Here is a 14,345-nt window from a genome sequence, read left to right on the forward strand (position 1 = left end):
GTTAAAGGGATGTGATCCAAGTTTAATTTCAGCAGGAAGTTGGATGAATAATCCCATATGTGATTACTCAGGCAAGTAGACTGAGGTACGAGATGTAAGTCTACACCTACATTTATCTACTAAGTGAAAAACTTACCTCATAAATTAGATTTATAGGTGGTTCTAACTCAACAACAATAAATTGGGACTTGAATTTCCATCATTTAAGCAACATGGTCATAAAGTACAACATTACTTTTCTTCATCTGGAACTTTCTCTCTGTTTCTCCATTGACTTTGCTTACAGGAAACCAGCAAAGAAGGTTGCAAATGGCAATTCACATGACATTGGGAATGCTGCAACCATCATCAGTAGGAGGACTGATCCAAATGGTTGCTTATTTGTGATTGTAAAGTGAGGACCACCTGTAAATCTAATTTATGAGGTAGATTTGCTTGGACTTAACCCATAAATTGCAGAATCTGGCTCCTGACTTGAGTCAGACAGAGCATTAGATGTCTTATTCTGCCAGCCCAAATTGTTTGATACACAAGGATCATTTTTCCAGTATCACATCTGTATGTATGATTTTATATAAGATAAGAGGCTTAGTGCTTTGTGTCATAAAAAGTGTATTGGCAAGAGACAAAGTATTTGAATACATGACTTGATAATTTTTCTTAATGGGTTTATAAGACTAATTATACCCATAAGGGTAGCCCAAAACTTAATCTGAAAGCACTGATTACTTACTTAGGTCTTGAGTAACAGCAATAATAAAGATTGCAAAAGCAAACAAACTGAAAGCTGGAACTGGTCTTCTACAACTGGTAAGTAGAAAAACATGGCAGACCTCCTGGTTTCTCTTTGCAACACAGCTATAGATTTATTTTAAGTACATTTTGGGCAGCAAACAAAGAAACTGTGTTCCTTTCACATATGCAAAGAGTACTTCAGATGCCAATTTAGATTTTTTTTGCAAAGTAGATGGGCTTTTAGTACATGTGCTGCTGAAGTCAGCACAAAGTATAGGAGCTTTTGATTTATCTGGCAGTGATCTCAAGAATCAAAACAAGCATGTGATTCATCAACAGAGCATAACAGAAATTTGTGATGGAGGTAACAAACCAAGGAATACATTACTGAGAACCAAAAACCACTGAACTATTCTTTGAAATATATTAGTAACTGGCTAACATGAGAGCTATAAAGGTGAGATATTTGCATATTAAATCCTAAATATTTAATCCTCATTCAGGGTTTTGTTGTTCCTTCATGTCCCTTAATATTCCTTTTAAAGACTGCCATAAATAACTCGGCCAAGATATTCCCTGTCACATTCTTAGGATATTTTATAAAATGGCTTGGAATGCAGCAAAAATAATTTTTCTGATAGCCTTTTCCTTCAATGGCCATGGTTCTTCTGTGCTTCAAGAATGCACTTGGGAATTATGCCTTTTTATAATCACTGTTCAGATATTTACCATGATCCATGAGGGCTAGACATGTGTAGAAGGAAGAGGAGATATGGTATCTTCCCAGTGAGGAGATACACAATGACTTGAGTCTTCAGGAATACACAGTAGCAATGCCTTCATTTGTAAAGATACAGTAGCTATATTCAGTTATATTCAGGCAAAGTAAAAAAAACACCCTTCAATATGCTAAGACACTAAGGCAGGCATGTCAAACTCGCAACATCATGTGACGTCACGTGACATATCGCAACTTTTTCCCCATTGTGGGCATGGTTTCAGTATGATGCATCCGATCCGATCCGATCCGATCAGTTTGACATGCCTACACTAAGACTAAACCAGCCTTAGCTCCATACAATGTGTATACAGGTATACATTCTTAACTTATGACCCACAACTGAGCCCAGAATTTCTATTTTGAAATAGGACAGTTGTTAAATGAGTTTTGCCCCATTTAATGACCTTTCTTGACACAGTTGCTAAGTGAACCATTGCAGTTGTTAAGTTGTAACATAGTTGTTAAGTGAACCTGGCTTCCCCATTGACTTTGCTTGTAAGAAGATTGCACGAGGTGATCACGTGACCCTCCGGGACACTGCAACTGTCATCAATATGAACCATTTGCCAAGCACCTAAATTTTGATCATGAGACCATGGGGATGCTGCAGTGGTCATAAATCTGAGGGAAAAAAATCACAAGTCACTTTTTTCAGTGCCATTGTAATTTTGAACTGTCATTAAATGCAGGATCCAATCTGGGTCAGTCACTGGGACCAGACGTTTTTGTCTTCCGAGCTTTCGGACTCGTGCTGAAGCCCATCATTAAATGAATGGTTGCAAGTTGAGAACTTCCTGTAGTCCAAACAATATGCTGCTAAAAACCCTCAGAGAACAGGTCACTGATATTTGGAGTGGTGCCAAACTTCAGTAGGGCCAAACGCCAGCAATACAGTCAAGCAAGGAACTAAAAAGTATGAAGTCTTATCTAAAAGTTCGGTTCTTTCCATTTAAATAATATTATTATCATACCATTCTCCCTCTTGTTGTCTTTGAAAAGTACAATGCAAAATTTAATGTGTACCTCTTGCTTGGCTAGTGTTGGATAACCTTACCATGTGTACTTTCAACTGTCACAGATACAAGTGAATGGCTGGACAAAAGAGAGAATTTGGGAAGAGAAAGTCTAGGATCCAGAAGGAAAAGTGCATCTTCTCCTAGAATAGTGGTAAACCTGTTTAAATATGCAAGCTCTTTAGGATAGCCATCATTATTTATTTGGGAAGAAAGAGATAGATAAAATTTATAGGGTGTTGCAGGGAATGCATTCTGCTTGCATTTTAAGTGAACTAACCTTGCATTTCTTAAAAGCAAGTGCTGGGGAGAAATTTTCCAGATCGCACCTTCCTATAAATTTTCAAGTGTGTGAAAATATGCATATTAAGGACAATTAAGTGTGTCATATCTGTATGAGAAAAAGTGTTCAGAAAGAATATCAGAGATAAGTAATTCAGAAATGAAATTATTAGTACAAAATGTTTATACTAGAGAATATTCAAAAATACACATTTATAGAAAAACTAGATCAAAATAAGACAGAACAGATTTGAGCCTGAAAATACATGGAAGTGATATAGACGGAAATAAACAGATTTGTCATCTCTGCTAATTACCTTGTGGGAAGATAAATTTATAATTACAGTTTAATCTTCCCAATAATTTTCCATCATTTATGAACTCAGGATAATATTTTTACTATTTTACACTTACCACTTCCAATTCATCCAGCTGGAAGAAACTTTTTTTTAAAACAAGCAAACAAACAGAACATATTATAACTTCTCTATATAAAAGCCTATTCGGCATAATTTCATAATAGGTAGCTGTCACCTTCTTTTAGCATTTTCCACTGCAACAAGTCCAAATTTGCTGAGCTCCATCAGAAGGAAGGGATGAAGTAATCCAGATTTTGAACCACACAGGCTTCAGATTGTTGGATCATACATTCATTTTTTTTCCCTCATATAAAGAAAGGGAGTTGAAGGAAGGAAGAACATTTGATCAAACAAATGACACAGATAGAAGAGAAACGAGTAAACACCAGGCATCTTCAACACAGTTGTGGTCTTTCAGAATGCCCAAACTCTGGTCAATAGAGTTTTCCTTAGGTCTGTTCATTTTCATCACACAAAAGACAGGAATATCACACTGCAAGGTGTAACCCCTGCTAGTTGTCTTTTGTTTTAAGTGGATCTTTCCTCATTACTGGGAGCCAAATTTCTGATGACAAATGTTTACTCATGAATGTTTCAAGCTTGATTTTAAATCTTAATTATGTGGATTTGTATATTATTCTAACAACTAGTAAAAGGGATTCAGATGTTTATCCACAACCCAGGGCAGATACAAATGAGTGAAAGGACATCCATGCAAGTAAGTGGAGTTCCTTCCCATAATTTTTAATTGTAGGATGGATGGAATTCCTCAATCTATCCATCCAGTTATAGAATCCTGTTTTATTCCATATACACCTTTCTGTAGTTTGGAATTTAAAGGTAAAGGTTTCCCCTGTCCAGTTGTGTCTGACTCTAGAGGGTAATGTTCATCTCCATTTCTTAGCCAGGGAGACAGCATTGGCTGAAGACATTTCCATGGTCAGGTGGCCAGCAAGACTATATGCCAAGGCACAGGGAACGGCATTACCTTCCCACCAAAGTGGTACCTATTTATCTACTTGCATTTGCATGTTTTCAAACTGCTAAAGTGGGCAGGAGCTGAGGCAAGTAACGGGAGCTCATCCCATCACGCAGCCCTTGGTCTCGAACCCAGCTTTCCAGCTAAGAAGCTCAATATATTTAACCACTGAACCATCATGCCTCCTTAGTTTGAAATTTACTCATTAGCAATTTCTGTCCTTCTCCGAACATTTACTGTTCCTTCAGGTTTTTTAAAACATATATATGTCTATGGAGGACATTTTTATAGGACAAACAATTTGTGTCAAGAAACTGACAAGTGAAATAGGCAAACCATGAACCAGGTTGTTGCTTGGCAATTTCAAAAAGCGGTATAGAAATGATTAACCTGTAGTCCTGAAATTGATACATTTCTTAATCTAATTTCATAGAGGCCTTTATCTAATTACAAATCATTGCATGAGAGTTTATTTTAAACTGTTTGCAAAACTACTTATCTTTTCCTTCTAGGCTGCTGATCAAGAGAGTTTCCCTGGAGGAGTGACTCTAAGGTGGCAGCAATGGCCAAAGGACTTTTATATGGATATATGGATATATACCCATTTCCAGAGCAGGGGGCATTGGTCACTCATGCCGTAATTACCTTGTGATTGGACTGTTGCAATGCAGTCTCTGTGATGCTGTTCTTGAATGATATTTAGAAGCTTCAGTTGGTTCCAAATGCAACAGCCCATGCAGTTACAGGCAATACACTCATATAACACTGCTACTTTACGAGTGGCTTTGGTTCCCAGTAGGCTTCTAGATGCAATTCAAGGTACCTAACATATTACGAGGCCTGGTTACTAATGAGACTACCTGTTCTGTCTCAGGTTGAGGACACACACACTTCCAGGCACAATTTCTAAGGAACTAAGCAGATAACAGTAGACAAGATCGTAAATCTAGGCCTGTGGGAAAGTAGCTTGCCTGGATAAGCTCTTTTGAAGTTCAAGCAGCAATAGAACAGTCCAAATTCATTGCAGGATTCAAAGTGCCAAGTCAATTAGTTAGCCAGTCCAAGAGTCAAGGGTATATAGTAGTAAGTAAACCCAGGAACCGGAGTTCATGAACTAAGATTCCAATTGATTGTTTTCAATAAAAACTAAAGGCAAAGCAGCTACATAAATATGACTGTAGACAGCTGGCTGCAATTACTCAGGCGTCAACCTTTGCCTAGTGAGAAGCCTCATGGCCTGGCGTTGCTCCGCTTATCACTGCATGTATGGCTCTGTGGCTTGGAGGTTTTCCCTCATCATCTGACTGCTCCAGCTGATCAGGAGATGCTTGGGATTCCTCAGCCTCTTCAGATGTATCATGGCTTGAAGTTTCCAAAGGTTGACAATCCACAGACTCAGCTGGCACAAGATAGTCAAAATCAGACTCAGAGTCTGAATCTGAATTGTGACCCATAAGCCTGTCCCCTGTGGTTTCTTCCTGTTCCACTAGAGTCAGCTTAGTGGCCCTTCTCCCACTCTCTTAGATGAAATGATGTCACCTGATGGATGGTAGGAAGCATACCTTCTCTGTCATGTCGCCTCCATTATGGATCTCAACCTCCCTCCAGAGATTTGTTAACCAAAATGTTAACAAAGCCTGAGTTTGTGGGTACATCATGTTGGCATGGGTTTTTTTTATAGTGCCTCAAGTTGTTTTTAATTGAGATGTACATTATATTTTATATTTTCTTAAACACTGAGGGTTCTACAGGTAGTCTTTGACAACTGAGCCCAAAATTTCAGGTTGCTAAGCAAGACATTTATTAAGACATTTGTTTTGCCCCATTTTATGGTTTTTCTTGCCACAATTGTTAAATGAATCACTACAATTGTTAAGTTAGTAACACAGTTGTTAAGTGAATCTGGCTTCCCCACTGATCGTGCTTGTCAGAAGGTCACAAAAGGGGATCACATGACCCAGAGGCACTGCAACCATCATAAATACGAGTCACTTGCCAACCATCTGAATTTTGATCACATGACCATGGAGATACTACAATGCTCGTAAGTATGAAAAACGGTCATAAGTCACTTTTTTCAGTGTCATTGTAACATTGAACAATCACTAAGTGAACTGTTGTAAGTTGAGGACTACCTGCATTAGTATTTGAGTAGCTATATAAATATGTTGTGTCAGAAGACAAAAGAACGTGTATCAGGAGAGAAGGTATATCCTGATGTCTTTTCCAGTGACTACATTCTCTGGAAATGAGGCCTCAAATGGAAAAGGTTACCCAGGAGATACAATGCAGCCAGGCAAGATAAACAGTATTTTCTAAATAGGATGTGGCATATCTTGTACCCTAAGTAATGCGTGCTCCTTTCTATGGAGGCTTCCCATTCTACATGATAAAGATAATACTCAACATACAGTATGACCAACATAATCAACATAATGATACTTCAAAATTACATGACCTCCGAAAGGATGCTTTTCCCAGGGCTGTTTTAAAATGTTGCTTCCCCCCCACACACATTCACACAGCAATCACATGACATTATGGGCACTTGGCAATTGGCTCACATTTACTATTGGTTGCAGCATCCCAACATCATATAGACATGATTTGAGATGGGTTTTGTTTTACCAGTTTATAGTGTTTTTTAGCAGTTTAAAGCAAAAAAGGCCTATTCAGGAGAATGGTTTTGCTTAACAATATGTCAGTCACTTACAGCTACTTTAAAAACTGTCAAAAAAATCAGATCCAGTCATATGAGTGCCATATCCCTAAAAACATATGACTGAAATTCCTATCCCAACTGTGGCTGTAAGACAAGCGCTCCCTGTCCTTTAAAATGCACATTGTTTTACCTCAAATGGAAGGGTTTTGTTGTCACACAGCATAACAAACAGAAAACTAAGGATGCCATTTAATTTGGTCTCCATATATATTCCCTAAGACTGTCTCTTGACATTCACCATTCTTCTTCTCTCAGGTGGCCTGCAGATGTCCTGAGACAGCATTTCTCAGTATTCCCAGTTGGTGCAGCCTAATTTTGAGAGGGAGGGTTGGTATGTGTACACAAGACCTATTGTTTATTGTTCTATAAAAATTGCAATTATGGCTTTCCAGGGGGCTGAAAAAAATAGTAACATCATGTCGTTTGAAATGCCTTTTGTGGATGCAGAAGGTAATATTGTGGGGGAGGGGGAAAAACATTTGGCATGGAGGCATTGTAGAATAAAGAATGTTCCCTTAAATGAAATACATCTGGCAATGCAGGCTAGATATTTTCGTCCTAGGCTTACTTGGATGGAAACCATAGTATTCATCCTATGCAATCTTTATCTGCCAAGAAAATCTTTATATAAAAGCCAAAGACAGTCTGTTGTGCTTGGGTAGTTCTCTGATCAGAATTCTATAAGGAATGGAGGGCAAGGAATCTCTTGGCACATTTACAAACTTGAGTCCTCAGATGCTGCTGGACTATGTTTCTCATCATCTTCTACTAGCCAAGCTAATGGTCACAACAATATGAGCTAGGACATTGTATAAAGCTGTACATATAAGTGTCTATGGAGATTCTCAGTCATCCAGGTCATGGTTGTCCCAAAGGTGCTTTTTCAAGAGGCAACTGGACTTTCTTGTTTTTCTTTGAAGATGTTTCACTTCTCATCCAAGAAGCTTCTTCAGAACTGAGGAACCTTCTTCAAAGAAGAACAAGAAAGTCACGTTGCCTCTTAAAAAAGCAGCTTTGGGACTTTACATCTAAGGAATGTATCATGTGAAATGTATGTATCAGTAGATGTATGTCATTTATTATATGTAAACGTAAACCTTTTAATTGGTGGCCCCATATCAGCAGCTATTCCCACATCCTGTATAAATCAGGCTGAGAAATGATGTAGTTCAGACTTAGGCAACTTGGTGGCTTCCAGATGTGTCAACTTCTTTCCCATTCAGCAATGTAGCATCTGGTAACTGGGATGTAGGAGATATTGCCTAAATATGTATAAAGCCTTTCATGTACCATCATCTCAATAATCCTTCTCATAATCCTATGACGCATATCAAGCAGATGTTCTCCAGATGTTTGGGTCTACAGCTTCCACAGTCCCCTAGCACTCTTTATGCTAAATGAGAAGGGAATTGAAATTCAACATATCTGGAAAGCACCAGCATGCCTACTTATGAAATATGTCACTGCTAGGCTTGATTTATAGAGGATGTGGGAATAGTTGCTCATACGGACCCACCAGTTGAGCTTATTGGGCCTATGTTTGCAGACAATAAATGACATTTATCCATTGATGCACACATTTCATACGATATCCTCCATATGTTCATAATTTGATGCAAAACCTAGCTGTCAAGCAGTTGATATTTAAAAAAAAAACAGTGATAAGCATCAGGCCACTAAGATAAAAATATGAAATTCATTTTTCCATTGCACTTTAAAACATCACTCACCCTCTAGACTTGATTAGCAGGTAGTGTTTTTTCAACATTGTTAATCAGGCCTACACTCTCAGTGACCTACCAGAAGAGTACTTTTTAACTTGCTTGTTCCATTCCTCCCCGGTCTTTTTTCCAGTCAGCGGGAAGGAAATAAATCTTTTTCCAAAACGTTTCACAGACCTTGCTGGAGCACCTCCTCCCCAATGAAGTCAGCCAGCTGCAGGTTCAACAAACTTTGAAAAAGCCTGGAGAACAATTACTTTTTTAAAAAAGAGGATTGTTTGTATTCATTCTTTGGTGAGCAGTAGAAGGAATGGGATGAAATGAGTCCTTTATTTTTCTTTTTTAAAGAATACCTAATAGTTATTTTACCAGGTGTCAAGAAGAGAATGAATGCTTTTCCTTTTCTTCTTAAAGGCATGGAAGAGTGCACGTGTATGAGAGGGTTAGAGACAGAGAATGTGCAAGCAAGTCAATGTGGATTGGAGTCATGAAAATGATTCTGGCAAATCATATTGGTGTAAATCTCATTCATCAGTTCTCCCTCTCGTAGGCCTCAGATATGTTAGGACAGGTGGACAATCTACCACTCATGGGCTACATCCCATTTGCAGCAAATTTGCTGCACTCTGCAGCAACACAACACCTTGCACTTATAATTGTTTGCAAAACAATTATAAAAGTTCAGGTAAAAACAGAAATGTTGGCCTCTCATTTCCATTTCCACCTTTAACCTCCCGCACCCATCCTCAAAATGGCTTAGAATTGTGCTATTAATATTATATCATTTTGTCATCAAATTTCAGCAGTTTGATTCAGACTCCACTTGGTAAGTTGGAAGTTTCTATAATGTGTGAATGGGAAGGGTTTCCTTCTAGAACCAGCAGTGTAGTGCAGCTGCCAAAAAAGCCAAAGCAGTCCTAGGTTGCATCAACAGAGGGATAATATCAGGATCATGTGAAGTGTTAGTACCACTAACCTTACCAAAAGTGTGGTCTTTTGGCAAGACCACACTTAGGAATATTGAACTTAGTTTTGGTCACCATGATACAAAAAAAAAATATGTTGAACTCTAGGAAAAAGTGCAGAGAAGAGCAACCACAATGATTAGGGGACTGGAGGCTAACATATGAAGAATGGTTGCAGGAACTGGATTTGTCTAGTTTAGTGAAAAAAAGAACTAGGGATGACATGATAGGAGTCTTCCAACATTTGAGAGTCTGTCATAGAGAAGAAGGGGTCAACTTCTCCAAAGCACTTGAGGGCAGGACAAGAAGTAACAGATGGAAATTTATTAAGGAGAGATCCTGAATGGTATAGATCACCTGCTTGAACAGATGATTGGACTAGAAGACCTCTAAGGTCCCTTCCAAGTCTGTTATTCTATATTCAGATACTTGCATTTCTGCTTCTAACTCTCAGCACCAAAAAAAAGAGGGGGGAAACTTAATTAAGAAATAATAATAATAATAAAAACCAATGGGAAGCTCAGGCTTTGCTGCAACTTCACCAACTTTTCCAAGATGTCACTTGTAGCACTTACGAATAATGCCCCCTGATCTTTTAAAACTTGGTCATGCATGTTTTAGGAGAATCCAAGTTTCCCTGCCTCCATCCTGCAGCCTTTTATATCCTTGGCTAAAATGCTTGCCAAATCTTCCTTTTAATTCTAATCCCATAAAGCAGATAAAAATTCTGTGGTTCATGAAATTATTTTCAAAAGCCTTCTGCAAGTAATCAAGTGTAGCCTTTGGCAAGACTGCTACTTTCCTCCCCTAGCAGCTTACTTTGGAAAAAGAAACAGAGGGAGAGAAGAAAGAAGAGCTGATCTATTATTTAGCTTGCCCATTATCAGCATGGGGCTCCAAAAAGAAAAATTGCAGACCTCTACAAATATTAAAGGGAGGCCAGCTATCCAAAGTTCTTTAGCCACGAGGCTTCCAAGACTTGTAAAAATAGTCATGGCCATGACACTCATACCAATATGGCAGCCCTCATTCCCTATTCAACCAATGACTGGCACCAACTTGTTGGTCATTCAGATTTCTTGCCACTCCGATGCTGAACAAACTTGTTACAATTGATAAGATTAATGTTGACAGACTTTGGGGAAAGCTGCTATTTCTGATTATTGCTCTTTCTGATTATTGTGTAACATAACCAATACTATGTAAGCAGGAAGCTGCTCTTTTGGCTTTGTTTTGGATGTAAGTAAATTAAATTTCCCATCACAATAAATGTCTTGTTCAACAGAAAGGAAAGAAAAGCAAAACTTGTCCATTTCTTATGTTCATGATGTCTGTAACAGCTGCATTTAAGATTTCCATCTTTATTGGAGTACACTAATCATAAGTGAGCATTCCATGTAAGTAGCTGTAACTTTCTGACTATTATAAATTTTAATCCACTTCTGATTCATAGCAAACAAATGATGGGTAACAGCTGTCAAACAAAGGACAAATCACATGTTCCTAATTCTTATCCCTTAGCTTTGGTTCATTCCAGCAAAGACCCAACGGATCACTTGCAACAAACACCTAATTAATTCAACATGCATTTAACCCCATAAAGCTAAAAAGAAATGGAGGGCATTTTTAATATTTGCCTCTTGAATTATTTTCTTTAGCCTTTAATCTACTGCTTTTCTTGAATATTATGTTATAGAAATGGACCATTAACCCTACATCTAAAACCATAGGTATCAATTATGATTAATTGTTGCTCATCTACATGGTTCTCCACTTTTATGCCTTCATTTAAAGAATATTCCTAGGCTTGCTCTGAAATTTGCTTATCCAGAGGAATCTACCCAAACAATCAACGCAACAGCTTTTTTGAAATCACCTATGCACAAAGTAATTATTTCCTGAAGTTGCTGCACAGTAAGGAATGGCAGCATTCCCATTGCTTATACTAAGATCCATGGCTGCTGTGCATGGTTAGGCCAACAGATGTACCATTTAAGGGTAGCAGAAATGCTTTTTATATTTCTGTCTAAAACAGCATATTAATATGTCCGGTTTTCAGCTAAAGACATGGATGTGAGGCAGCAAGTGTAATTTGTAGTTCCATTTCCAGCAGCACAAAGCCTCATGGTGAGATGAGACTAATCCAACAAGACACCATTTCAAGATGTAATTGTTATGTAACAGTACATGATGTGCCAATACATTCCAAGAGTCCTACAGTGCCAGAGTATTGTGCCAATTGTCAGAATTTAAGCATTTTGTTCAGGAACAAAAACAAAGAAAAGTGTAAAGAGTAATACAGTAAAACACTTACACTCACATTGTTATGCCTCCAAACAAGGGGCCTTTTTGAACGTTGATGGGAGGAAATTCATTCAATTACTTTTGTTCAATATATTATTTTTGCTATTTGACACATGTGGATGTATATGACAGCTTTCATGATACATTACAAATGTTATGTTCTTATTACTGTCTTATACACACAATGTATTGTTTGTTGTTAGAAAGAAAAGACTTAATATCCTTTTTACAAGAAAGAATACATTAACAAAGAACAACATTAATATAAAAATGTATTTTCAAAACAATAAAACCAGAAACTGAAAAAAGTCAGAACCAAATATTGTACTTCAGCTGCTTTAGTACACTGTAGCAACATAAGAACTTAAAAATTTAAAAGTCATTATATAGAAAGAGTGATGATGGTGATGATGATGATATATTTGCTAAAATCAGAGCTGAATGTTCAAACTCCTTTGGATTGTGATCTTTTATTTTGAATTTGTTTTTCATTTTGCAAAGTTGAATTTTATCTAATGAAATGATCAGTTTGGGGGCAATATTTCATATGAGACAAGACAAAATCCATATGTTGTTCCAGAAATAAATTTCAGATCCTTCCTTCCATATGAATTTAACAACAAAACTTAGTTCATATGTATATCTATATTAAACAAAAAAATCAGATGTCATCTGCAATTAAGAAAAGGAAACTGGGTACAGAGAAAAAGTTTTTTGAAAACATTTAAGTGAAGAGAACCCAAGAAAGAATGGAAGCAAGGCTATATCTTCCTAAAAAAGTAGAGAGAATTAAATTTAGGTTTTGAGATAAACTACCTTGTAAACATAATAGCTGCTTTTAGTAACAAATTGTTTAATTTATTTGCAATACAGGCTGCATTGTGTATGACTTTATACTTATTGGGAAGCAGAGCTCCCTTGAGACCCATCTAGAATCTTAAAATTTGAAAGCGAAGGAAGAAAGTTACCTGGTGGTGTTTCCAGAGTTGATTTATCCTTTCTTGGTTTGATAATTTTCTTCGATTTGAATTCTTTCTTGCCTGGTTTGAATTTTGGAGATTCCTCTATTTCTGCAGAAGGTTTCAAGTCTTTTTCTCTTGGTTGCTCTGTGAAAGGTGACAACTCCTCATTGTGATCAGGATAAGAATAAAAATGATTCCTATTGATGATTTCTTGTAGGTAATAGTCCTGGTCCTCCATGGGGAGAGCCCACGTGATAAAGCCAAGCAGTACCAGATAACAAAAAACAAGGTAAAACTGAAGAAAAGGTATCTTCTTGACAATGGGAATCATTTTCCTCCTGTTTATGTTGTGCTAAAACAATGTAGCCCTGCAGTTCAGTTTTGCAGACTGAATTTAAGTGGAAAGAAAGATAAAAGCAAATGAGGAGAGAGAGAGAGAGAGAGAGAGAGAGAGAGAGAGAGAGAGAGAGAGAGAGAGAGAGAAGAAAGAAAGAAAGAAGAAAGAAAGAAAGAAAGAAAGAAAGAAAGAAAGAAAGAAAGAAAGAAAGAAAGAAAGAAAGAAAGAACTTATTTGCCAGTGAAATCCAAGATGAAAACTAAAGCTGGTGTTAGAGCTTCTGCTTGGGAATAGTTTGTAAAAGTTGCAACTAATGAAATAGGAGTGTGGAGTAGAAGCAGAGGGAGGAGGAAACAGCTTCAGTTCATGTGATCAGCAGAGCTTAAGAGTCAAACACATATGCAGGCATATAGGAAAAGAGACATACTTGACAGGTGTGATTTTTCCATTCCAAGCTTTTTTACAGAGATTGTTTTTCTCCTCCCTTTTGTCCCCCTACTCCCCATTAAATATTCAGTTGAACTCATGGCTCCTAAGACTCTTTGTCTTTGAATGCTGCTATAATACCAAGTCTGGACATTGTTTATTCAAAAAAGTAGGGGATGGGCAGAAAGTGAGTTGGCCACAAGCCTTGGTATCCAATTCCTTTTAAAAATTGCATCCTTTGTCTTGCCCGGATTGTGTATACTGTAATGTGTTTAGATGAAACTGTAGAAGAAAGGAAAAATGTTGTCTTCTCTGGTGCAACCGGAATCCTCAGCAGAACATGAGGGTTGCATTCTTGTTCTAGAAATCAGGAAAGCAGTCTCATGAAAATGCCTATTATTCTTCAAGCATTTGATAGAAAACAGGTGCAGATCATCAACAGCATAGAAAAGTGATATTTTTTTCATTTGTACAGTCTGTCCCTTTAACATCTGAGAGAGAGAAATATTGTGTCTGTGCCCACAATAAACAGAGAATAAGCACTATTGCTTTTTAGTCAAAATGCATAAGAGTATATTGTAAAGGCTCCCCAAAGCGCAACCCACTGCGATGGGGAGTGATAGTGAACAGTATAAGCCTATTATACTGGCCCTCATGGCTCTGGCCTGGTGAAAGACCTGGCAACTTACTCCAGTTTTTCCCACCAAAAGCCTTTATGGACCAATTCAAAGATGTGGAAGATATGATACTAAGCAGTGT

At 37.6% G+C, this 14,345-nt stretch overlaps 1 protein-coding gene across 1 annotated transcript in view; it reads right to left on the reverse strand.

The window, feature by feature from the left end:
• CPXM2 (carboxypeptidase X, M14 family member 2) overlaps window positions 1–13,606 on the reverse strand; it is a 110,494-nt gene extending 96,888 nt beyond the window's left edge. Inside the window, exon 1 of the mRNA XM_039339957.1 lies at window positions 12,830–13,606. Coding sequence (XP_039195891.1) covers window positions 12,830–13,154 — 325 coding nt within the window. The 5' untranslated portion in view covers window positions 13,155–13,606. The remainder of the gene's footprint in view (window positions 1–12,829) is intronic.
• Between the last annotated feature and the right edge of the window lie 739 nt (window positions 13,607–14,345).

The sequence above is a fragment of the Crotalus tigris genome, unplaced genomic scaffold (assembly GCF_016545835.1).
Source record: "Crotalus tigris isolate CLP2741 ecotype Arizona unplaced genomic scaffold, ASM1654583v1 scf7180000017536.10889498, whole genome shotgun sequence".
Lineage (NCBI taxonomy): Eukaryota > Metazoa > Chordata > Lepidosauria > Squamata > Viperidae > Crotalus > Crotalus tigris.